The sequence below is a fragment of the Camarhynchus parvulus genome, chromosome 18, assembly GCF_901933205.1.
Source record: "Camarhynchus parvulus chromosome 18, STF_HiC, whole genome shotgun sequence".
NCBI classification, from domain to species: Eukaryota; Metazoa; Chordata; class Aves; order Passeriformes; family Thraupidae; genus Camarhynchus; species Camarhynchus parvulus.
Genome location: NC_044588.1, coordinates 5,382,526 through 5,407,254, shown reverse-complemented (window position 1 = coordinate 5,407,254; position 24,729 = coordinate 5,382,526). Strand labels below are relative to the sequence as shown.

Here is a 24,729-nt window from a genome sequence, read left to right as displayed (position 1 = left end):
TGCCATTTCTGTGTGTTTGAGGTTTTCAGGGCTGGGATTTTTTTCTGTGAGGTTGTTTCTGGGTTTGGTTTGGGTTCTTTAGAGCCTTACCAGAGATGAGGCTCAAAAGCCCTGTGTTCACCAGGGGGGCAGAGCCTGGACACAGAGCATGGCACACCAACTCAGGGCAAACATTTCACCCATCCAGAGCTACACAGAACTGTGGGGCACAATCCCCAGAGCATGGCACACCAACTCAGGGCAAACATTTCACCCACCCAGAGTTACACAGAACTGTGGGGCACAATCCCCAGCTCACCCCAAATAATCTCAGTGCTCAAATGAGATGTGCTGCTTGCTGGGGCTGATGATGAGGAGCTCTGCAGTGGGTCACCCAAGCTATGAAGCATTCAGCAGCTGGACCAGGATGTGTTGGAAGAGCAGGAGGGTCTCACACAAAGCAACCCCAGTGCAGAGCAGGCTCTCTGCAGCCATCCCCAGCTGGGAAGCACCAGAACCAGGGCAGTTTCTGTTCTGCCAAACCCAGAGGAGAAGAGGAAACTCCCACTTTTGTTCCTTTGTGTTTACATGGCCCAGCTTGCTGTGGCCAGGCCAGTGTGACCCAGCAGAGCCCAGGCACAGCCACACTCCCAGGCCTGGGGGAGCTCAGCCCGGGGTGTTCCTGGGACCAGCCCCATGCTGGGCTGCAGGGCAGGGCCACGAGAGCCAGAGAGGAAAATCAAGCAGAAAATAAAGCCCTGGCCTGGGGCACCTTTTGAGGAAATACTTAAGGGCCTAGGCAAGCACTGTCTGATGTTGAACAGCTCTGATTTCCTTGATCTGGTTTTGATGGCAAATTCAGCCAGCCCAGGAGGGCAGAAGGCAGAAATGGCAAAGGGGCATCTCCCAAAGGGCAGAGTGAGGGCTGCAGGCAGGGAAAATAGCTGTCCTGCCTCTGACAGATTGGGACATGCAGGAGACTGCAAATGAGGCTGCCAAGCTGTTGACAGAGCCTTCATTAAAGCACAAACTATTGGTTTAACTGCAATGGCCACATTTGTCAGCTCGAATCACAGCAGAGGCAGCTCCTGCCTTTCAGCCTTTGCTGGGCTTGATGCAGGAGCCTCAGCCCTGCTGTGCACCAGCAAGGACTCAGGATAACAGGATCCCTTTGCAAGTCCTGCACACTCCTGTCTCCCTCTAGCACCAGACACATGTATCCTCATGTCTCAGCCCCCAAAACCAAACACCAGCCAAGCCCTAAGCTCATGCTTGTCCACATCGCCAAAATCCACAGTTTCAGGCTCTGGGTTACACCTGGCAGAAATTCATTTGCCTCAACCACATTTAAGAAGCAAAAATCACCTTTCCTCTCATTGCACCCTGCAAGAACAGACAGTAAATTCTGGCGCAACTTCTCCTTCCCCACACTGAGTTACAACATGCTGCTCCCAAACAGGGGCAGGGGTGTGGAGCCACCTGGGCAGGGTCACCTGTCAGCACAGCACTGGCTGCAGCAGCACAGACCTTCATCCCTGCCAGCAACTTCTCAGAACCCCAAAAACCAGGGGATGCACAGGAGGAAGGAGGCACCAGCTGGCTGCTGCTGCTGCTGGCCAGGGAGTGCTTCCTCAGGAAACACAGGGACAGGGGCTGGGGAGGCACCTGAGAAACAAGAGGGCGTGTGATGTCCTGCTGCAGCTCTCTGGGTGCTCCAGGGAGGCTGGGGAGGGTCAGGACGTCCCTGCCAACAGAGGCAGCACTTAATGAGCCCTGAGCAGGCACAGAAAGAACAAAGAGACAGGTAAAGATCAAAAGCTGCTCCCTGGAAAGCCAGAGGAATTGAAAGGGAAGTCCTGCTTTGATCCAGCAGAACACCTGTTGTTCAGCCTGCATGTGCAGGTGGAAGGTGCTGCAGGTGCACACAGGGCTGGGAAGGGGAAACCAAAAAAAAGACAAAAGGTTTGGAACAGGGTGTCCTGCCAGCTCAGAAATTCAGTCTGATGGACTTGCCTTGCAGAAGAGCTGCACATCAGAAATCAGAGACCACTGCAGTGCTGCAGACAGTAGCCAGACACTCTGGGATATATAAATATCACCAGGAAACTCAATCCTTGCACTGTTCTCACAGGCCAGGGAATTCTCTGTAGCTTTGGTTGAGGGATTAATGAAAAACAGATGCAAGTCACAGGACAGTTTCAGGGAGGGTGACAACAGTTATCTGGGCCAGGGAGAGAGATTGCCAAGGGAAGATAAAAGTGAGGGAAATGAATTAAAAGTCCTCACACATGGGAACTGTCACTGGCAGAGAAAGGAAGAGCTGTCCATGAAGGACAGGAGAAGCTGTAGGGCAGCTGAACTGTGGCAAGGAATACCCAGTTTTGTCATTCCAGTAGCTGGGACAATGGTGCACCAGAACAGGGACCCCCAAGGGGCCATTTACAACACTGGGTTTCAAAGGCCACAGAAATAAATACCCAGTCAGTCCCAGTGGGGACCAGATGGTGGACTGGACCTCTGAAGGTCATCTAGTCTACTGGTACTGCCCCAAAAGTCCCTGAAACTCAGCTTGGGAAAGTGCACCTCCTTCCTAAAGCACAGGAGTTCACACAACACAAAGCAGCACATCACAGAGACCAAATCTGCAGGGTTTGCTGTATTCTCAGCCCTTTTCCACGTGGGACAACACCTGCACACACAATCCATGGGGCCTGGGTCGTGGGGAGAGGCAGGAACTGCTGCTGCCTCTGGGAAAGCAGCAGGAACCATCCCACAGTCAGGCAGCAGTAAATCAGCACCATTCAAAAAACCCCATTTTTCATATTAATTTCATATTTATCTGCTGATCTGAGGGGATTCTTCTCAGTGTGGCAGAGCCAGCTCAGCTCTCCAGAAGCTGAAGCACTGCGTTAGCTGATAAGCTCTTGCTGAGTGCCAATATTTATTAAGCACACACACATTTTCTTCTCCCACACATCAAGCGTTGCCACTAAAAATCTTCTCTCCAGCTCCTGTGCCTGTTCACACAGCCCTGGCTGCTCTCCCAGTCGGTGCCAGCACTTCTCAGCTTGGTGAGTGAGAAAGTGCTGGGGAGCCATTTCCTGCAATCACCCTCGGAGCCTCCTCCCCAGAGCCTGTCCAGCTCCAGGCAGCAGCATCCAGCCCGGCCCTGGCTGCTGGCTCCCCAGGATGCCCTTCCCTGCTCAGAGCCATCCCCAGGATCCTGTTTGCCTTGGCACACTGCTCCTCACTTGGCACCTGCTGCTGCTCCAAGCGCCGCTGCCGCTGCTGGCTGGAGATTCCAGCACCCCGGGGTGCCCACTGGCACACCCAGCACATCCCCGGGCACCGGGGGCACCCCCAGGAGCCCAGCCCGGGCTGGCTGCAGCCACGGCTCCAGGGCTGAGCCCTCTGGGCGCTCTCGGGGCACATCCACTTTAGCAGCCACATAACCGGGCCGCAGGGCTCTGGAGGTGAAACGTGACACCTGCAGGAGTCTGGGCACGGCCAGAAACACGAGCTGTCAAACGGCTCGGGTATGAAATGTCTGGGGGAACAAAAACGCAACAGGCTCCTTTTCTTTCTTGCCCTTGATAACCTGAATTTAATTTTACATGTTTAAGGAGAGCAGAGTTGCTGCAGCGCTGGGGCTCAGACACTGCACAATCCCTGCCTCTTTCCCCTCTTGGGAACAGCAAGTGCCAGGTTTGGAAGTCTCGAGCACAGAGCACCTGGAGTATGGAGCCTGGAGCCAGGACTCAGCTGCTGCAGCCCCCGGGTGGATCTGCTGTGCCACCCTCAGCTGGTCACTCACCTCACCTCTGCTCCTCTGCAGGCACATAGAGCCCTTGTACGACCTTCCCCTTGTGTTACAAACATTGGGAATAAAAGGAGAAAAGCTTTCCAAACTCCTCCCCACGCTGGAGCCAGTGAGGAAGATCCAGCCAAATCAAGGAAAAGCATTTACCATGGGGAGCCACTCTGAAGTCATCCCATCTCATGGGGAGAATTATGTAGGTCACCAAGCAGTGCTTCATTGCTGCCCTGCTGGAGCAGCAGTGGCTCACAGAGCAAGAGCAGAGGGAAGGGAACAGCCACAATCTCCACAATTCCAAATGCAGCCGCTACAGCGGGACCAGCTTCGCTCACATCTCAGCTGAGCAGGTAAAAACGGGGCAGCAGCCTGAGTCCTGCAGGGCTGAGACTCCAGGGATGAAAAGGGAAAGGGAGCGCTGTGTCAGGGCTGCCTGCTCCCAGCCACACCTGCTCAGGCATCAGAAAGCAAACAGAAAGCAAACAAAAGGCAAACAAAACCCACCCATCCCCAGCACCAAACTCACCAGCAGCACAGGCTGTCACTGAGGCACGCTGTGTGCCACACGGCCCTGTGTCCCTGATTCACCAGCCTTTCATGTCACTTGTCTGCACTGCTCGGGCACAGGAAACGCTTTTCTGGCTTTTCATTTCCAACATCCTGCTGGTGTGTCCCGATAACACCCTCAGGACTCGATCCTCAAGAAGCAGCAGCTCAAACCCCCGGAGTGCGGATCCCAGCTCGGTGGGTGAGCTGCCAGCTCTGCTCTCAGTGTGACAGACATCAGACCATGCACCAGCTCTGCCACTCGGACACACAGGACTTTCCCTTTTCTTCCTATTCCGAGCAGCAGCTAAGAACAAAGCACCTCTGCAAGACAAGCCCGAGACCCGAAAGGGCAGCTCTCCCAGCTTATTTCATAGTGTCAGCAGCACAGAGAGCAGCGCAGCACCCCACAACCCCTGCCTGCTCCTCAAACCACTGCCAAGGATCCTCCATCCACCTCCCCGCGGGTAACAGGGCTCAGGTAGGTGTTGGGGTCACCTGAGAGAAGACCAGGTCCCCAAAAGGAAGGAAAACATTGAAACACCCCAAACTGCACGGAGCCGCACCGAAAGAACAGAAGAGAAAGTTTAAGAACTATTTAAATTTCCATCAGCGCCCCCGGCCGGCATCCCGACCCCCGGATTACATCCCGACCCCCGGATTACATCCCCACCGAGGACAGTATCCCGATCCCCGGATTACATCTCGACCCCCGGAGAGCATCCCGATCCCCGGACGGCATCCCGACCCCCGGATAACATCCCGATCCCGGGTCATCATCCCGATCCCCGGACAGCATCCGGACCCCGGATAACATCCGGACCCCGACAAGCTCCCGTTGTCCCGGAGCAGCCGCCCGCTCCCGCCGCCCTCCGCGGGGCTCCGCCGTGGGAAGGGCGGACAAAGAGCGGGACGAACCACGGAGCTGCCGGGTACCGGCAGGATCCCGGTGCCGGGCCCGGGGGTCCCGGGGCAGCGCTACGCGATCACCCAGCCCCCCAACCCCGCCGCCCCCAGCCCGGGCCGGCCCCGCCGTACCGGCACAGACGAGCCCGGGGGAGCTCCCGGCGCTGCCCAGCCCGGGGCAGGCTCGGAGCCGCCGCCGCCGCCGCCGCTCCCGGCCCTGCGCGGAGCCGCTGCCGCCGCCCGCCCGCTCCGTCCGGCCCGCGGGGCTGTGCCCGCCCGGCGGCCCCGCCCGCCCGGCCGACCCGGCGCTGCTCGGCCCGAGGAGGGCACAGCGGACCCGTCCGGTGCCGGTACCGGGGCCCGCGGGCGGAACCGGGGCCGGCGGGGGACGGAGCGTGGCCCGAGCCCCCCCGCGCGCCGGGGATGGTGCGGCCCGAGCCCCCGCCCCCCCCGCGGACCGCGGTGGTGCGGCCCGGGCGGTCACGTGAGCGGGTGTTGATGCGTTGCCTGGCAACGGCAACATGGCGGAGCCGCCGCGGGTGAGTCGGGACCGGGCCGGGCCGGGATTGCCTGCCCGGGGCTCCTCCGCCGGCCCGCACCGTGCTATCCATCCCATCCCATCCCATCCCATCCCATCCCATCCCATCCCATCCCATCCCATCCCATCCCATCCCGCCCCGGCGCCGCCCGTCCGCCCCACTGCTCCCCGGATCGCCCGTCTCGTCCCCTCTCCCCTCCCGTCCCGTCCCGGTTCTGTTCTCTCCACCGTGGCCCGGTACTGCCCGGTCCGGTTCCATTGCAGCCCGGCACTGCCCGTTCCCTCCACCACCGGCCCGGTACCGTCCAGCACGGCCTGGTACCTCCACCATGCCCACTCCCGCTGCTCACCCTCTCTTTAAAAAGAAAGAGAGGAAGAAGAACAAGAATAATTAGACTACATGTTGTGGTGGCTGGAAGAATTTCTTTAATAAATCTGTAAGGGATTTTTTAAATAGATGTGAACTAGAAGCACGTGGAACTGTAAGTGGTGTGGAGAAGTTTTGTCAGGATCTTTACAATCTCAGGGCTTGCTGGGTGACTATTTTTGTAAATGAGATTAAACTTCTAAATTAAATTCTGTGTCCTGTGGCAAGAAATACCACAGCATTAGAATTAAATGCAGATGGCAATGTGCTGCTCTGCTTTTCACCTGTGCAGAGTGCCAGGCCAGGGAAGAATGGCAATGCCCGTGGAGAGTCTGTTCCTCTGGAGGCGCAGGCAGTCGCTGTCCCTGCAGGAGGAGAGCTCTGGCTGCAGGGCTGCTCTGGGCTCTGCACCAGTGGGACACTGTAATTACATTTTGGGAGTGCTGGCTGTAGAGCCAGGCCCTTGTGCTGATCCTTTTGCATTGTTCATGTCCCGTGACAAAAACGAGCAGGTGTGCAGGGGTAAATAGAGTTAGATGGAAAAGGTGGTTTATATTTCATGAAAAATCCCCTGAGCCTTTCCCAGCCAATGCAGAATGTGACCAACCTTTGTCCCCCTGCCCAGGGTGACATGGAGCAGCCAGGCCCAGGTGGAGGAGCCTCTCCCCCTCCCTCGGGAGCACCTGCAGCCGAGCCAGGTACCCCCAGTGGCTGTGCCACAGCTCTGCTGTGTCCTGTGTGGTCACTGTTAACCCGGCCAGAGGCACAATGCTGTGAAACCTGATGCTGTGCTTTGCCTTTTTCCTTCTCTGTGGCCCAGGGAGTGGAGCAGGACCCAGCTCTCACCATGCAGGGCCGAGCTCTGAGCTCCCCGGTGGCCATGGCAGCCAAAGGAGGGAGCGGGCAGCCGAGGAGCCCGAGAGGAGAAAACGGAGGCTGAAAAAAGGAGAAACAGAGCTGCTCGTCCTGGACCCAGAACATGTGAGGAGGATTCAAATCTTGCTGTACTTTGCAGGGCTGGTGTTTGTGTTTCTCTGACGTGTGTGAGGTGAGCTGTGAGCAGTGGCTGCACTGTGTGTGAAATGTGTGAAAATCAGTTCTGCCAGAGTATTAACTGCTGCCTGTGCCACTCAGTGCTGACCCAGAAGCGCAGACTCAGAAGTGAGCAGTGCAGTGGGATCAGAGGTGAGCAGTGCAGTGGGATCAGAGGTGAGCAGTGCAGTGGGATCAGAAGTGAGCACTGCAGTGGGATCAGAGGTGAGCATTGCAGTGGGATCAGAGGTGAGCACTGCAGTGGGATCAGAGGTGAGCAGTGCAGTGGGATCAGAAGTGAGCAGTGCAGTGAGCTCAGAGGTGAGCAGTGCACTGGGCTCAGAAGTGAGCAGTGCAGTGGGATCAGAAGTGAGCAGTGCAGTGGGATCAGAGGTGAGCAGTGCAGTGGGATCAGAAGTGAGCAGTGCAGTGGGATCAGAAGTGAGCACTGCAGTGGGATCAGAGGTGAGCAGTGCAGTGGGATCAGAGGTGAGCAGTGCAGTGGGATCAGAAGTGAGCAGTGCAGTGGGATCAGAGGTGAGCAGTGCAGTGGGATCAGAAGTGAGCAGTGCAGTGGGATCAGAAGTGAGCACTGCAGTGGGATCAGAGGTGAGCAGTGCATTGAGTTCAGAGGTGAGCAGTGCAGTGGGATCAGAGGTGAGCAGTGCAGTGGGATCAGAGGTGAGCAGTGCAGTGGGATCAGAGGTGAGCAGTGCAGTGGGATCAGAGGTGAGCAGTGCAGTGGGATCAGAGGTGAGCAGTGCAGTGGGATCAGAGGTGAGCAGTGCAGTGGGATCAGAAGTGAGCACTGCAGTGGGATCAGAGGTGAGCAGTGCAGTGGGATCAGAAGTGAGCAGTGCAGTGGGATCAGAAGTGAGCAGTGCAGTGGGATCAGAGGTGAGCAGTGCATTGAGTTCAGAGGTGAGCAGTGCAGTGGGATCAGAGGTGAGCAGTGCAGTGGGATCAGAAGTGAGCACTGCAGTGGGATCAGAGGTGAGCAGTGCATTGAGTTCAGAGGTGAGCAGTGCAGTGGGATCAGAGGTGAGCACTGCAGTGGGATCAGAGGTGAGCAGTGCAGTGGGATCAGAAGTGAGCAGTGCAGTGGGCTCAGAAGTGAGCAGTGCAGTGGGATCAGAGGTGAGCAGTGCAGTGGGAACAGAGGTGAGCAGTGCAGTGGGATCAGAGGTGAGCAGTGCAGTGGGATCAGAGGTGAGCAGTGCAGTGGGATCAGAAGTGAGCAGTGCAGTGGGATCAGAAGTGAGCACTGCAGTGGGATCAGAGGTGAGCACTGCAGTGGGATCAGAGGTGAGCACTGCAGTGGGTTCAGAGGTGAGCACTGCAGTGGGATCAGAGGTGAGCACTGCAGTGGGATCAGAGGTGAGCAGTGCTCTGGGTAAATCTGGCCCCTGCAGTGCCCCTGCAAGAGAAGTCCTTGCAGCAGGGGTGGGTTCTCAGATGTAGCTCTTCTGGCTTGGTTCTGATTTTCAAACATTCTCACTTTTTGGCATCAGCACAAACCCACTCAGTAACATCTCTCACTTGCAGGAGTGTAGCTGAAAAAAGCACACAAGTGTCTGTGGCAGAAATAAGTTGTTTTATTGGGTGGGGGATGTAGCAGTGAGGCTCCTTCAAACCAGGCCATTATTTACACAAGTATTAGTATTAACAAGCTTTACCACTGTCCTTTACAGCCTCTGATGACAAGATTCCAGGCTGCCCTGAAGAACTACCTCACCAAGCAGATAGAACAAGTGAACCTGGACCTCCATGGAATGGTACCCAGCCCCTCCCTCACCTCCCCACAGCCCCTCCTGCCCGAGCTGCTGGGACACAGCTCCCCCCTCTTGTGTCTGCAGAGAACAGCCATGAAGAGCAGCAAGGAGCAGAGGGAAGAGCTGGGGGTGATCCTGTATGGGGCCCAGCAGCAGCTGGGGCAGCTGGAGGAGGAGCTGGAGAAGAGCCACGAGCGCTGGTGGCAGGCGGCGGCGGCACGGCAGCAGCTCGAGGAGGAGCTGCAGGCCCTCAGGGCTGCTCACAAGGAAATGTGCCACAGCACCGAGGGGGAACGCAAGAAAGGTGACCCTGGCAGTCCTGGCGGTGTTTCCCAATTCTAGGGCTGTGTGGAGAAATTAATTGGAATTTAAGGCGAGCACTGGATTGGAAAACGCAGCAAAATAATTGATCGGGAATAATGCACTCATTGAAAAGTTTCCTGGATTATCCTGGAGTTCTGTGAGCTGGGAGTCCAGGAATTGCTTGCCAGGATCTTTGGTTGTGGAGCTGTACTCCAGAGCTGATGTAAATGTGTGTGCTGGACAGGGCTGGCTATCTGATGTGTGAGAGGTTTGGCTTCAGGAGCTTCTGTATTTCTTTCTTCTTTATATCTGTTTAAGGTGTACCCTACAAACAAACTCCTCTGTCCCTACAAACAAACTCCTCTGTCCCTACAAACAAACTCTCTGTAACTATTTTGCCTCTTGTCCCCCCAGTTTCTACAATGCAGACCCAGATTGAAAACCTGGCCTTGGAGCTCCTCTACGTGCAGAGCATGGACCAGGAGATGCATCACAGGCTTTTACTGATGAAACAGTCAGCAAGGAGGGCTGAGGCAGACAGGATCCAGGCCGAGGTGGAGAAGAAAAAACAGGTACCAAGAAAAGCTGTCTTTGAAATAAATAAATGCAGGTGCCAGCCATCAGTCCTGGAGGATGTGCCACCTTGTCAGGAAAGGCCAGAGCGATTGAATCATGGAAAATGAGTGGGGATATTTTTCTCAAATAACTGGAAAAAATAATCCAGAGGCTTTTCTGAAAAGGAGGAGAAGCCCTGCCTGCCCCAGGACAGCAACACTGCCCAGAGGGTTTGCAAGCCTCAGGACAGTAAAGCACTCTTCCCTCGAGGAGAAGGGGTGTAGGGGAAGGAGGATATTTAATGGAGAAATGTGATGGGTACAGGTCCTGAGAATGATTCTGAATCACAGAATTTCACAATGGAAAGTGAACTTCGGGAATGAGCAGAGCCAGTCGGTGCTGGAGCTCCCTCTGCTGCCTTCCAGGACACAATCCACGGGTACTGCTCGTGCAGACTTCTGTATAAACTGTTGAAATACAGTGGGTTTAGGAGGGTTTTAACAAAGGATTTTCAAATATACATTATTAAGATTCCCAGTAGCTGGACAGGTGAACTCAGTGCTGACAGGAGGGATTGTGGCTTCAGAGCTGACCTATTAATTTACTGCTGCAACTGGAGTAATAAACAGTCAGCAAAGGTTTCATTCTCCTGCAAGTCATCCCTGCTGCAGTCCTGAGCCCTTTGTGCATGAATGGGAACGTTTCAGTTGGACTCCAGTCTAACCCAGCTGCCAGTTTAAATTCCTTTTTTAGCTGATATTATTATTAATTCCTTTTTTAGCTGATATGACTCTTGTAGGATACAGTTGGTTTAGCCTGAGGTTCTGTGACTCACTCTGGACTGTTTGGCTCTGGCTCTGTAGGACCTTTTCCTGGACCAGCTGACAAGGAGAGTGCACCAGCTGCAGGAACAAATTGCCCTGTTTGAAGCTCAGCTTGTGGCCCAGGCAGAGGACACAAAAGTGACCCGGCAGGCAATCACTGAGGTAGGAGGGCCCTTGTCCCTTGGGGTTAATATTTCCCTCTGGCAGGGCTGACCCCTTTGGCCCGTGCTCACGTGGTGTGCACAATGTGGGACAGAGTTTCACAGTTTGTTCCTGTTTGGAAGAATGAGGAGGTTTTTTTTCTTTTCCTTTGTCCTTAAGAAGTGCCTGTAAATCACTTCCTTCTGCCCTTCTCAGCAGTTTTTCCATGCAGACCTGTGCTCTGTGGGCTGCTGAGAAATGAACCAGCCGTGGAGGTGAATCTGATCCTGCTCAGCACATTATGAACAGGAAAAGAAAAAAAAACTTGTATTGTAACACAAATTTATTTTTTTTAACGCAGTAGATTCATCCTGTCTGCCATCTCTCTGCTCCCCAGGCTGGGCTGGAGGTCCAGGCTATTAACATGGAGAAAAAGAAGCTGATGGAGCACTGGAACAGCAGCTTGGCTGGAATGAAGCAGAGGGATGAGGCCTATGTTGTCACTCAGGAGCTGCTGAGGTATGGTCTGAAACCAGGCCCTGAGGACACCTCAGATTTGGGCAGGAGGGATTCTGGAAGGGATTCCAGTGGGGTTTAGTCTCCTGTGGGCTTCAGCCCTGTGTGGGCAGGGCGTGTCAGGCAGAACAGGTTCCCTGCTCTCGAGTACATAATAAATTTAAAGGATGAGAAGCATTTTCTTTGTTGCTGCTTTCTTTATCCTAACCACATCTCTCCCTCGGAATGTGGGGGGTTCTTGAAGCTGCTTAGAGTTTTTATGATTGTGTTTTATTCCTTTAGAAGAGTTCTCTCACCTTTGCAACATTTCTTACTCCAAGGACCTGGATGTCAGGAAGGGTTTATCTCTCATTATCAGGGTTTTGTGAGGCCTTTGGAAACGTTCAGGAAAACCTCCCTGTATTGCCAGAGGAAATGTTTATTTGCTCATGAGCCTTAAAGCTTGACTGATTCTCTGAGAACAAACAACCTGCTTTTATATGGTGACATCCTGGTTGGAATGGGGGCTGGGACAGCACTGAAAGAAGGAACCAATTTCCCTACACACATTTACTTTTAAATCTTGATGTCTCCGTCCATCTCCTGCTGACTCTGCACTGTGACAGCAGCTGAGCCCTTACTAACATCCTCCTTCTTGGGCAGTTGTTGCTGCAATAACGTGCTTGAAAAGAGGAATTTGTGGGTGGCTGCTCAGCACCAATCCCTGTGATGACTTTCCATCCTCTTTGCCCCTCCAGCAACTACAGACGTGACCTCAAGTCCCTAGAAGGGGACATCCATGGCTGTGGGAAGTCCATCAGGAAAGAGGAGGAGAAGAATGAGAACCTTGTCAGGCTCCTGAACCGCTCCCAGAACGATGCCAGTGTGACAAGGAAACTGATTGCCCAGTGCCTGCTGGAGCAGGAGGCCCTGCAGGCCCAGACTGGCACCTACACTCGTGTTCTCCATGAGACAGAGGAGGCCCTCAGCAAGACCAGGATGGTGAGGAGAGGCCATGGAACACAATCCTTTTGAATCCCTGAACTGAGTGCCCTTCCTCAGACAGTTGTAGTGATCCTGTGTCTGTCTTCCCACCTTTCAGGACCAGGCTGCTCACCTGAATGAGCTGCTGTCCATCAGGAAGGGAATAGAGAAGGGAACTTATGCCAACGAGCAGCTAGAGAGTGAAATCATGGCAAAGCTCCAGGACCAGAGGATATCCAGCAAAGTTGCAAAGCACTTCTCCCAGCTGGCTGAAAAACTTCGGAACAGAAAAAGCGACCTGGTATGGCATCCCCACCTTGGGAGGGCAGGCCAGGAGCCCCTGGCTCCCAGCAGGGTTTGTCAGTGGCTTTGTTCTGGTTCCAGGTCTGCATTGAAGCTCTGCTGAGTTTGCCTCTCTAGTCTGGTTTCCCTGTGATCTTATTGCAGGATTCTGGTGTGTGTGAGAGAGCTTGGCCAAAAAGGCCTGACACAAACCACACTGTCCTTTGCTTTAAAAATGGGGCAACATGATGAGTATTTACTATAAAGTATCAGCATTTCTTATGTACTAAAAAAAACCCAGTGGACCTGTGGTACTTCTGTAATCTCATTTTAACTAATTTTCATTTCTATAATTGGTTATGGAATGGGATTCAGGCAGCTCTCCGTTCTGAGGAAGATCCAAGGAACAGTCCAACTGTTCGATCAGTCCAACAGTCCAATCTTTAATCCATGATAAGTTGCTCTCTCTGGGAGTGTGTAACCGGATCACAGAAGTATCAGAAAGCTGAGCGCAGCCCTTCTCACCCCTGTGAGTGCTGTGCTGGTTGTTAGGTGTGTGTGCCAGGTGTGCTGCAGAAGGGACAATGCTGTGGTGTGCTGGTACTGGTGGCAGGGAACTGGAGACAGCTGGGGAGGCATTGCAGAAGGGATGAGTGAGGTCTCTTAAAGGTGTTTGGAATGTTTAGGCTCCTTAATGCTTGTAAACAGCTGTATGGGAGAGGTAGATATTGTATTACCTGGCAGTGATGGAGAAGCAAAGATACACAGAGGGTGAGTAGCTTGTGGCTTGTAGTACAGACCAGGGAGCAGAATCTCAATCCCCTGACTCCTGAGCTGGACAAGTGGCATTACAACCCAACAAGGGGCTGCTGGGGACACTGATGTGTTTGCTCTCTTGATATTCCCAGGAGCTGCATTTTTACAAGGTTGAGAACGATGTGGCCCAGATTGTTCTGAATGCAACCAATACCAGCTGCAGGCTGACAGTTCACCAGAAAACACTCTGTGAGGTGGACAAGGAAATAAAAAATGTGAATGAACAGATCACCTGCCAGGAAAATGAGATTGCAAAGTCCAGGATCCTGGCTGAGAAGAAGGGAGGGATCCTCTGCCTGTACAACAAGAAGCTGGAGATGCTTCTTTCTCAGCAAGGGGTAAGTACTTTTGTTTTTCAGTCCTAATTTTGATTTTATTCTTTGTGGGGGCCACAGATGTCCCTGATCAATGTAACTGTATGAAGTGTTGGGTAGTTCAAACATTCAGGCACCAGCACTGTGATTTAAAAGCTGCATTGGTTAATGCAGTTGTTTCTGTTTATCAGTTCATAATGCAGTGAAGGGAATTGTGAAATGAGGGTGTGCCTGGCACAGATCCCTCAGGGACTTGCCTGCACCTGATGAAAATGTCAAATGGCATCAACGAGTAAATAGGACCTTGTTGGGAAAGGCTGCAAACACTGAGGAGGGAGAATGGGGCAGGCAGTGAGATTTCAGTTTGAGGGTTGGCCCTATTGGGGTGACTCCCAGATCTGTCCCTGGCAGGGTAAGACCTGATGGATTCCCACAGGGAAATGAGTCCTGTGGCACATCCTCTGCAAACTTTGGAATGTCCACATGCTGTAAACAACTCAGGCAGCTTCTGCCTGATTTAGCCCAGACTTTGCTCTCTACAGGGGCAAGAACTGGGCCCCCTGGAGATTGAGATCAACAAGCTGAACCAGCAGATTGAAGATTGCAACTCCGAGGCGGTGACGTTGCGGAAGTACTGGCTGAGTGAGCAGAAGGAGCTGGTGAAGCTGACACAGGAGAGGGAGGAACAGATCACCTCCCTGGACATGCTGCAGAAGCAGAGCATCATCATGCAGCAGAGGAAACTGCGCCTGGAGAGTTTGTGTTTCCTTAAATTCAACTCTGCCTTGAAATGTCCATCTGTGAAGGGGGGAACAGGGAGGGGAGGGTTACACGTGGGGAAAGCTGGGCCTGCCCCAAAGAGTGCTTCCTGGCTGTGTGAGCAGGAACACCAACAGCCCAGGCACTGCTGCTGATTGCACCTGGTCACTCCTACAAGGAGTGATCCTACTGTCCTGACAGTCAGACCCTAAGTGACAATGTCACCTGTTACACTTGTTAAATAAGGTTTGCAAGTAGTGGGTAGGTAAATGTCCCCAGCAATGACTGCACTTTCCTTGGCCAAACACAACTTTTTCCCACAGGAGTCTCCTTAAAAAACTTTTTTTGGTTTTTGAGCTTGTGGAAAATCATTTTGGCTGGACTGGAGGGACACGGGTGGCTCTGCCTGAGGTGTTGCCAGCCTTGATAGCCTTTTGTCCCACCTTGTCTCTGTTCAACCCAGTGCTCAGGGCTGTTCTAAGGCTTTTTTCTGTTCACCCATAGATGAAATTCAGCAGGAAATAAAAGAGCAGAAGGACGTGGAACGGCACATGAAGAACATGTCAAATGACTTGATAAAGTTGAACACGTTGATCAGCAAGAACAACAGCAGCGTTGAGAACCTGCAAAGCGGCAGAATTGTCACAGAGAATGAGTTTGTGCAGTCTCTCAAGGTACTGAGGCACCTGGCACCTCATTCCCAGGTCTCAGCCTCCCCTGCAGATCAGGGGCAAACAGTGATCCTGGAAAACCTCAGCCTGACAACTCTGTATTGTTTTGTTCTTCCCAAATCTAGGCAGCAGAAAAAGAATCCATGGAGATGCAGGAGAGACACAGTAAACTGACTGAGGAGAAGGAAAGGCTCCTGAACAGCCTGGTAGAAGCAGAGTAGGTACCAGAGTGCCACAGTCCTGTGGGACTGTGTCCACATTCCCATTCTCCTGCAGTCACCAAACCTGGCACCAGCAAATGTGCTTCTAGCCTCGCTGGAGAAGGGGATGAATGTTTGAAAGGTGTTTCAGCAGTCTCTGGAAACAGCAGGGGCTGGGAGGATGTTTGCTTTAACAGTTCCAGTGTGTGTGAGCTGGACGTTGCCAAGATCCATATGGGAGACTGTGCCAGTCACTGGCAGTGCTGCACTGGGCCCGTCATTGGGGGGCTAACTTTCTCCTTCCTTCCCCTCTCTTCTCTGAAGGCATCAGATCCTGCTGTGGGAGAAGAAGTTCCAGCTGGCAAAAGAGATGAAGGATGCCACAGATGCTCTGGTGGAACACGGCGAGATCCACGACATGAAAACAGAGATTCGGAGGATGCAAGTGAGGCTCTGGGAAGGGGGGCTGAGGAGGGGAAGCCACCCAATGTGCTCAGCCTTGGGGTGGCTGAAACAGGAGGCAGGAGATGAGAAACAGGCTGGAGAAGTGGCATCTTCAGGGCCCGGGGTGGGACTCTAAACCCCTGCAGCTCGACTGAGCTGAGCACATCCAGCCCACACATCCTGCATGCCCCATGCCAGCCTCAGCAGGATCTGGATACTCCCAAGAAATCTATTTAAATTGCAGTATGGCTGCCACCTGGTTATGTGACCCTGATTTATGTGCACTGTTGATTACTAAATATTGCATCACTTTAATCACTGGTTTAGGGAAGTGTTCCCTCTCCTGGCAGAGAGGCTCATCCCCTTCATTCTCAGGATGCTTCTGCTTTTCTGCTTCTGCTCTTGCCAATGAGGTTCAGAGTAACATTTTGAGTATTGGTGTACACAAGTTGATAATCCAGGCCTCTGCCTTCCAGATCCACACACAGCAAACCAGGTTTGGACTTGGACCAAATCTGGCCTGCAGGCACTCATGTCCCATACACCTGGTTTGTGCTGCTGGGATGTGCCCCCCAGACAGCTTCCCTGGGTGCTATTGGCAAACATTTGGGATTCTGAGGCTGGTTTGTGTCTTGGCCTACGGCAGGTGCGCTATGAGCAGCTGCAGAAGCAGCAGGAGATGCTGATTCGGGCCATGGAGGCGTGTGTTTCCCAGAGAGAGACAATAACAGACCGGGCAGAGGCTCAGAGCAAACTGAAACACGGCACCAAGAGCGACGTCCAAAGCAGGAAAGAGGACCTGAAGAAGAAGATCAGGGAAATCCAGGAGGTGAGCAAGGAAAGTGGGGCTGCAGGAGCTCACACAGCTGGGGTTGGCCTTGTGGTGAGCAGCAGTGCCAGCACAGGGGCAGGCCTGGAAAATCATTCATTGAAAATCCCCCAAAACCCAGTTCTGGGAGGATGGTCAGGGGTGCAGCTGAACTAGAGAACTGAAATCTGCCATTCCCTTCTCTTCCATTTACTAGAACATTTATGAGTGCAACCAAACCATGCAGGAGCTGGAGACCATCCAAGAGTCCCTCAATGACAACTTTTCAGAAAAGCAGCAGGAAGTGTGCCAGCTCCAGGCTGAGAGTGAGAGCCTCAGCTTGGACAGGGAATATCTTCAGAACGAGAAACGATGGGTGAGCACATGTACTCCCCTACTGCACGTGAGCCAGACAGAGCCTGTGCTTCCTCTGCTTCCTCTCTGTCCTCAGCTGGGTGTGCTGGAATGTGTTACAGCAACACATTACCTGAGCACGTTGTGGGGGCTCACCAAGAGCCAGCTTGATGTATTGAAACTCTGTCCTGGCGAGGGTTGCCTTACATATGTGGGAATTTCTCTGATTTATGGAATTCTGTGACATCTGTACCCCTCCAACACCCGGGCTGGGTGTGCTGTTTGGTTGTTATGGTGGGGAATTCACAGCACTGTCCTTCCCTTGTCCAACGTGATGGTCACAGCACCTGACACAAGTCTCACCCATGCTTTTCCTGCTGTCACAGCCCCTTCTCTTTTGCTTTCCTCAGAACCTGTTGGAGATTGTGGCCCACCAGGCGCGCCAGAAGCAGCTGCAGGCACTGAGGCAAGGGAAGTACAAGGCCCTGTGCCACACTGAAGAGGCCTGCACGAACCAGCAGGAGAAACTGGAGGATCGCCTGCAGACCATTAACACCATCGTGCAGCAGATCCAGGAGGAACAGCCCCAGCACCAAAGGGCTCTGCAGTGGCTCAGTCACTGCTTGACATCCAAGCTCGGGTTGCAGAAAGCCTGAAAATACATGAAAATACATGCAGTATCTTATATATTCTTCCACAGGCTCCAGACTTTGTAAATAGATAAATAAATAGATAGATAAGCAGGTGCGGGGTATAATACTTACTTTGCCGAGTACAATGTTTATTTCAGACGTACATTGCAATCCTCTCGGTATGCTTCTGTTTACGTTTCACTTTCCCTGCCCCGAGCAGCTCCGCCTCCCGCCCCGCCCCGCTGGAGCTCCGATTTCGGGGCGCGGGGGTGGCCCAGCCCCGGCAGCAGCGGGGCCGGGCGGCTCCGGGGCGGCTCAGGGCCCGCGCGGTGCCGGTGTCGGTTCCGGTGTCGGTGCCCGTGCGGAGCCGCTGCCGGGAGCGCAGGCCGGGCCATGGGGCCGGGCCCGGGGCTGGCGGCCGCGCTGCTGGCGCTGCTGCTCCCGGTCCCGGTCCCGGTCTCGGCGCGGGGCCCCGGCGCTGCCGCCTGCGAGGTGTCCCCGGGCGGCCGCTTCGACTGCGGCCCCGAGCGGCTCCTGTCGCGGGCGGGCTGCGAGGCGCGGGGCTGCTGCTACAGCCCCGGGCCCGGGCCCCGCTCCGGGCCCGGCCCGCCCTGGTGCTTCTTCCCCCGCGGCTACCGCAGCTACCGCGCCGAGAACCTGACGGCCACCGAGAGCGGCTTCTCCGCCCGCCTGCGCCGCGAGGCCGCCGCCTTCCTGCCGGCAGCGGTGGACGAGCTGCGGCTGGAGCTGGCGCTGGAGACCCCGGCCCGCCTGCGCTTCACGGTGCGGCCCGGCCCGGCCCGGCGGAGCCCGGTGCCCGCTGCCCGCTCCCCCTCAGCTCCGGGACCCGGTGCCCGTTCCCCGCTGCCCGCTCCCCCTCAGCTCCGGGACCCGGTGTCCGCTCCCCGCTGCCCGCTCCCCCCTCAGCTCCGGGACCCGGTGCCCGCTCCCCGCTGACCGCTCTCCCCGCAGCTCCGGGACCCGGTGTCCGTTCCCCGCTGACCGCTCCCCCCTCAGCTCCGGGACCCGGTGCCCGTTCCCCGCTGCCCGCTCTCCCCTCAGCTCCGGGACCCGGTGCCCGTTCCCCGCTGCCCGCTCCCCCCTCAGCTCCGGGACCCGGTGTCCGTTCCCCGCTGACCGCTCTCCCCGCAGCTCCGGGACCCGGTGTCCGCTCCCCGCTGACCGCTCTCCCCTCAGTTCCGGACCCGGTGTCCGTTCCCCGCTGCCCGCTCCCCCTCAGCTCCGGGACCCGGTGCGTTCCCCGCTGACCGCTCTCCCCGCAGCTCCGGGACGCCGCCCGGCCGCGCTATGAGGTGCCGCTGGCCACGCCGCGGGTGCACGGCCGAGCCCCGGCCACGCTGTACGGGCTGCAGGTCAGCCAGGAGCCCTTCGGCCTCGTCGTGTGCCGGCAGCGCGGCGGGACAGTCCTGTGAGTGCCCCCGGTGCCCCCCGAGGGATTGGGATGGAAACCCGCACAGCCCCGCAGTGCCGGGGTGGCTGCAGGGACGCTGCTGTTCACCTGCGACACCGGTGACGCCAGCGGGGAGGCTGTCGGGGTCTTACCTTTGCTCCCTCTGCAGTTCCATGGCTGGGCAGGGAAGCAGGAATCGCAGAGCTCGGCCAAAACTTGTTTTTGTCTCCCGTGGTGATGAGCACTCGTGTCCCTGCCCAGCAGCGGTGGCCCCAGCTCGGTGCCTCCCTCCCAGCTGTTGGCCGAGTCCCCCTCTCTCTCTGCAGGCTGAACACCACGGTCGCACCCCTCTTCTTCACAGACCAGTTCCTGCAGATCTCCACCTCCCTGCCCTCCCGTTTCATTTCGGGGCTGGGGGAGCACCTGACCCCGCTGTTCCTTGACACAGCATGGACCAGGGTCACCCTCTGGAATCGGGACATGGCACCTGCGGTACGGAGCGGGGCTGAGGGAAAGGGACACAGATTCATCTGAGCTCCTGGGGTGGCCTGCGGCCTCTCCTGGGGCTGAGGAGATGTGTGTGTGCTGGTTCAGCTCAGCCATAACACTGCACAAACCCATGGGACCCCTGTCCCCAGGCCAGGTTTGTCCCCCTGGAGCTCTGTGCTGCCTGGGAGTGTTTGCAGAGCTCTGGCTCAGGGCAGGGCTAGGCTGAGGTTGCAGTTTGGGAGCACAGCCCTGGGTTGGCACCTGCAGCCCGTGCTCCTGACCCGAGGCCAGCACAGTTGGGTGGGTGTGGGGGTCCTCCAGCACAGCCTCACTGGCACCACACCGTGCTCTGCTCCAGCCCCACGTCAACCTCTACGGCTCCCACCCTTTCTACCTGGTCATGGAGGACGATGGTTCAGCCCACGGCGTCTTTCTGCTGAACAGCAATGCCATGGGTGAGTCCCGTGGGGCACTGGGCGTGGGCTTGGCCCTGTCCTCATCCTCAGCTTCCTCCCCTGGCCCTTGTGCCTCCCCAGACGTGCTCCTGCAGCCCAGCCCAGCCCTGACCTGGCGCACGACAGGAGGGATCCTGGACTTCTACATCTTCCTGGGCCCCGACCCCAAGAGTGTGGTGCGGCAGTACCTGGATGTGGTTGGTATGGCTGAGCCATGGCCGGGATGCTGTGAGCCGTGGGGCCCAGAGGGCTCTGGGGTGGCCCAGCAGGGCTCTGGGGTGGCACAGAGGGCTCTGGGGTGGCACAGGGCTGGGCCATCCCTGCCAGCACCCACCCTCCTCCCTCCAGGGTTCCCCTTCATGCCCCCGTACTGGGGCCTGGGCTTCCACCTGTGCCGCTGGGGCTACTCCTCCACGGACATCACCCGGCAGGTGGTGGCCAACATGACAGCAGCTCGCTTCCCCCTGGTAGGTGCTGGCTGCTCCTGGGGCTGTGGGGCCTGGGGGGCTTCCTGAGTCCCACAGCAGCACGGGGGGTCCCTGCTCCTGCCCAAGCACCGTGCCTCCATCCACAGGATGTGCAGTGGAACGACCTGGATTACGCAGATGCCAAGAGGGATTTCACCTTCAACAAGAAAAGCTTCAGGGACTACCCGGAGATGGTGCGGGACTTCCACAGCCGTGGGCTGAGGTACATCATGATTGTGGTGAGTTGCACGGGCAGGCTGGTGCGGGTTCAGCTGCCCCAGGGTGGTGATGAGGGCAGGGCTGGCCGTTCCCCCCTGCTGCCCAGGCTTTGTGCCCTTGCAGGACGCTGGCATCAGCAGCTCGGGGCCCCCTGGCACCTACAAACCCTTCGACGAGGGCCTGAGGCGAGGGGTGTTCATCAGAAATGCCACGGGGCAGCCCCTGATCGGGAAGGTGCGTGTGGGGAGCAGCCCCTGTGCCCACGGACAGGGCTCGAGTGGCAGCAGCACCCCCAGAGTGGGGGACAAACCTCTGGGGGGCCGTGGTGGAAGGTGGGGGCTCTGCCCGACGCTCTCCCTCCTGCAGGTCTGGCCAGGCCCCACGGCGTTCCCAGACTTCACCAACCCAGAGACTCACGAGTGGTGGCACGACATGGTGAAGGACTTCCACGAACAAGTGCCCTTCGATGGCATGTGGCTTGTGCGTGGGCCTGTGCAGCTGCTGGCCCTGGCTCCTGCCCTGCACTCTGCTGGGCCCCGGTGCAGCAGCGGGGCCATCCCATCCTTTCCTTCCCTCCCAGGACATGAACGAGCCGTCCAACTTCGTGGAGGGCTCCCAGGACGGCTGCCCCAACAACAACCTGGAGCATCCCCCGTACGTGCCAGGTACAGGAGTGGGTTCCAGCCCTGCCCAGGGCTCTGGGGAAGCCGGGAGGAGCCCGGGGATGCTCTGAGCTCCACCTCTCCCCTGCAGGTGTGTTCGGGGGCCGCCTGCAGGCCGGGACCATCTGTGCCTCCAGCCAGCAGTACCTGTCCTCTCACTACAACCTGCACAGCCTGTACGGGCTGACCGAGGCCATCGCCTCCCACAAGTGAGCCTGGGGCTCCTGCCACAGCTCCTGCAGAGCTGGGAGAGACCCAGCGTGGGCAGCGTGGGCGGTGGGTGAGGCCTTGGTGTGGGACACAGGGCTCTGTGGGAGCCCTGAGCCCCTTCCCCAGCTGGGGGGGCTGAGCAGACCCCTCCCACCGCCAGTGCTCTGCTGAGGGTGCGGGGCAAGCGTCCCTTCATCATCTCTCGCTCCACCTTCGCCGGGCACGGGCGCTACGCCGGGCACTGGACAGGGGACGTGGGCAGCGACTGGCAGCAGCTCTACTACTCCATACCAGGTAGGCTGTGGGCACTGGGGTTCACCCACAGCCCTGCTCCCCCCTTGCCCCCACAGCCAGGGGCATCTCCACAGGCTCCGTGCCCAGGTGCTGCAGAGCCCTGATGCCCTCTGTGCCCTCTGCAGAGGTGCTGCTCTTCAACCTCTTCGGGGTGCCACTGGTGGGTGCCGACATCTGCGGCTTCCTGGGCGACACCAGCGAGGAGCTGTGCGTGCGCTGGACCCAGCTGGGCGCCTTCTACCCCTTCATGAGGAACCACAACGACCACGGCACCCGGGTGAGCCCTGGCAGCCCCCACCCGCCGGGCAGGGGGCTCTGGGCCCAGCCAGGGCTGCCCTGCCAGCGTGGGAAGGTGGCTGGTTCAGCTGCAGGGCTGTGTGCCCCAGTGCTGGGAGAGTCCATCCTGCATCCCTGAAATGTGCCCTCCGTTCCTCCTCACGTGGGCTGAGCATCCCCTGGGGCCATTCCTCTCCCCTGGGGCTGAGCATCCCCCAGGGCCGTTCCCCTCCCGTGGGGCTGAGCATCCCCTGGGGCTCAGCATCCCCCGGGGCCGTTCCCCTCCCCTGGGGCTCAGCATCCCCCGGGGCCGTTCCCCTCCCCTGGGGCTGAGCATCCCCCGGGGCCGTTCCCCTCCCCTGGGGCTCAGCATCCCCCGGGGCCGTTCCCTTCCCCTGGGGCTGAGCATCCCCCGGGGCCGTTCCCCTCCCCTGGGGCTCAGCATCCCCCGGGGCCGTTCCCCTCCCCTGGGGCTCAGCATCCCCCGGGGCCGTTCCCCTCCCCTGGGGCTGAGCATCCCCCGGGGCCGTTCCCCTCCCCTGGGGCTCAGCATCCCCCGGGGCCGTTCCCCTCCCGCAGCCGCAGGAGCCCTTTGCCTTCAGCCCGCCCGCACAGGCTGCCATGAGGAACGCCCTGCGCCTCCGCTACTCGCTGCTGCCCTTCCTCTACACGCTGTTCCACCGGGCGCACAGCGCCGGGCAGACCGTGGCACGGCCCCTGTTCCTCGAGTGAGTGCCAGCCCCGCCGGGCTCACGGGGGTGCCTGCAGGGTGTCCTGGCACTGCCCGCCCTCCCCTCCTTCCCCAGGTTCCCCACAGACCCCAACACCTGGGCTGTGGACCGCCAGCTCCTGTGGGGCGGGGGGCTGCTCATCACCCCCGTGCTGGAGGCAGGACAGACCAAAGTCAGCGGCTACTTCCCAGCAGGGACGTGGTACAGCCTCACAGGGGTGGGTGCTCCTGCTTTGCCGTGGCACCTCGTGCCCATTCCTGCATCCCACCAGCCCCCTGGGGCTATGTGGGGGTCTCGTGCCTTTGCTGGTGGCCATTTGAGGGCTCTGGCACTGGGCTGGGCCCCCCTGCCATGTGGCACCTTGTGCCTGCTCTTCCCTCTCTTTGTCCCCGTGCAGGACTCCACCATCCACAGCAAAGGGCAGTGGATCCTCCTGCCAGTGCCCCTGGACACCATCAACGTCCACGTCCGTGCAGGGCACATCCTGCCCCTGCAGGTGAGCCCCCTCTGCTCCGTGGTGACACCACGGTGACCTGTCTGAGCAGCCTGGGAGGGCCCTGTGCCCACACCGCTGCCAGGACAATGCCGGTGGCTGCAGGGCTGGGGGCACGGCTGTGGCCGTGCCCTGAGCTGTGCCTGCCCCATGCCCCAGGACCTGGGGGCATGGCTGTGGCCGTGCCCTGAGCTGTGCCTGCCCCATGCCCCAGGACCTGGGGGCATGGCTGTGGCAGTGCCCTGAGCTGTGCCTGCCCCATGCCCCAGGAACCTGCCTTCAGCACTGCCCAGTCCCGTGGGAAGGGCATGGCCCTGGTGGTGGCACTGACCCCGGACGGCTTCGCCAGGGGAGAGCTGTTCTGGGACGATGGGGAGAGCTGGGAGACCTTTGAGAGGGGCGACTACACCGAGCTGCTCTTCCTGGCCTCCAGCGTGAGCACGGGGAGCTGCTGGCAGGGGCTGGGCAGGGCTCCTGGTGGCCCTGGCACACATGGGTCTGCTCTGGTGTGCTCTGTGTGGGGAAGGGCACCTGGAGGAGCCCTGGGTGCACGAGGGGTGGCTGAGAGCTGGGAGCACACCGTGGGGTGGCTGGGAGCACACAGTGCCATCCCCGTGTGCCCAGGACGCCGTGCTCAGCCAGCTGCTGCGGGCCAGTGCCCACCTGGACGGGGTCCTGCTGGAGGCTGTCACTGTCCTGGGCGTCACCAGCCCTCCCCGGCGAGTCCTGGCCAACGGGGCCATCGTCAGTGACTTCTCCTACCGCAGTGACACCCAGGTGAGTGCTGGCTGCCAGCCTGGGCAGGGCTGGTGGCCAGGAAGGGACCCAGAGTGCAGCTGTGGGGTCTGGCCCCAGTGATGGCACAGCCTGGGCCATGGGTGCCCTTCCCAGGGTATCTGTGGGACCAGGACTGTGCCAGGCTGTGGCTCTGTGAGGGGCAGGGCTCCCCTGGGCTCTGACACTCCTGGCTGGCTTCACCTTCCTTGTCCCCTCAGGTGCTGAGAGTCCCTGTGGCGCTGCCCATGTGGGAGCAGTTTGTGATCTCCTGGTCCTGACCAGCGTGGGTCACAGGGAGAGGCTGCACTGCTCCCCTGGAATCTGAGGCCAAATCCATCCCATCCCCTGTACCCTGAGCTGTCCCTGCTCTTCCCACACTCCTGGGCCTTGCTCTCCTCTGGCTGCTGGGTGTTGATGGAGGGGTGTGCACTGGACTGGCAGAGGGAGGGGCGCCTTGCACAGCCCCCAGGGACAGGGAGAACCTCACCATCATCAAATCAGGGGAAAAAAGACCCGAGTGCCTCGTGAGACAGCAAACCTGCAAACCAGTTACTCTGGGGGACTGGTAAGTGGGGCACAGACTGCAGGGAGTTCCCTGGCTCTGGTTTTGGGGAGGAGGATGTGCAGGGGCTGAGGGAGCAGTACTGTGAATAAAGCTGCTGTTTGCTGGGAGCAGCCCCAGGCCGTGTCCTGGTCCCCTGTCTGGTCC

At 57.9% G+C, this 24,729-nt stretch overlaps 3 protein-coding genes across 5 annotated transcripts in view; 2 read left to right on the top strand and 1 right to left on the bottom strand.

The window, feature by feature from the left end:
- TBC1D16 (TBC1 domain family member 16) overlaps window positions 1–5,478 on the bottom strand; it is a 29,825-nt gene extending 24,347 nt beyond the window's left edge. For all 3 annotated transcript variants that reach the window (XM_030962295.1, XM_030962293.1, XM_030962294.1), the window contains exon 1: window positions 5,378–5,478. The gene's annotated coding sequence lies outside the window, so the exon portion shown is untranslated. The remainder of the gene's footprint in view (window positions 1–5,377) is intronic.
- Window positions 5,479–5,739: 261 nt separating this feature from the next.
- On the top strand, window positions 5,740–17,560 carry CCDC40 (coiled-coil domain containing 40). Its single transcript, XM_030962155.1, has 18 exons — window positions 5,740–5,784; window positions 6,776–6,848; window positions 6,971–7,131; window positions 8,874–8,957; window positions 9,039–9,258; window positions 9,672–9,829; window positions 10,676–10,798; window positions 11,175–11,296; window positions 12,031–12,274; window positions 12,375–12,557; window positions 13,447–13,692; window positions 14,211–14,424; window positions 14,932–15,101; window positions 15,224–15,315; window positions 15,623–15,743; window positions 16,389–16,571; window positions 16,768–16,926; window positions 17,315–17,560. Exons 1-18 carry the CDS (start codon window positions 5,767–5,769, stop codon window positions 17,558–17,560), a joined length of 2,817 nt encoding a protein of 938 aa, XP_030818015.1. The 5' UTR covers window positions 5,740–5,766.
- A 369-nt stretch (window positions 17,561–17,929) lies between these two features.
- On the top strand, window positions 17,930–24,688 carry GAA (glucosidase alpha, acid). Its single transcript, XM_030962013.1, has 19 exons — window positions 17,930–18,319; window positions 18,820–18,965; window positions 19,274–19,439; window positions 19,795–19,891; window positions 19,973–20,092; window positions 20,240–20,358; window positions 20,466–20,597; window positions 20,701–20,811; window positions 20,944–21,057; window positions 21,158–21,242; window positions 21,331–21,448; window positions 21,610–21,743; window positions 21,869–22,020; window positions 22,599–22,747; window positions 22,826–22,967; window positions 23,148–23,246; window positions 23,513–23,677; window positions 23,868–24,020; window positions 24,239–24,688. The coding sequence occupies exons 1-19, from the start codon at window positions 17,930–17,932 to the stop codon at window positions 24,296–24,298; spliced, it is 2,652 nt and encodes an 883-aa protein (XP_030817873.1). The 3' UTR covers window positions 24,299–24,688.
- Window positions 24,689–24,729: the final 41 nt, after the last annotated feature.

Coding starts and splice junctions, on each gene's coding strand:
- CCDC40 (XM_030962155.1), top strand. Junction 11,297..12,030: donor GTCACTCAGGAGCTGCTGAG/GTATGGTCTGAA, acceptor TTGCCCCTCCAG/CAACTACAGACGTGACCTCA. Junction 15,744..16,388: donor CAGAGATTCGGAGGATGCAA/GTGAGGCTCTGG, acceptor GGCCTACGGCAG/GTGCGCTATGAGCAGCTGCA.
- GAA (XM_030962013.1), top strand. CDS start 17,930: ATGGGGCCGGGCCCGGGGCTGGCGGCCGCGCTGCTGGCGCTGCTGCTC. Junction 20,598..20,700: donor TGAGGTACATCATGATTGTG/GTGAGTTGCACG, acceptor GTGCCCTTGCAG/GACGCTGGCATCAGCAGCTC. Junction 22,968..23,147: donor CGTGGTACAGCCTCACAGGG/GTGGGTGCTCCT, acceptor GTCCCCGTGCAG/GACTCCACCATCCACAGCAA.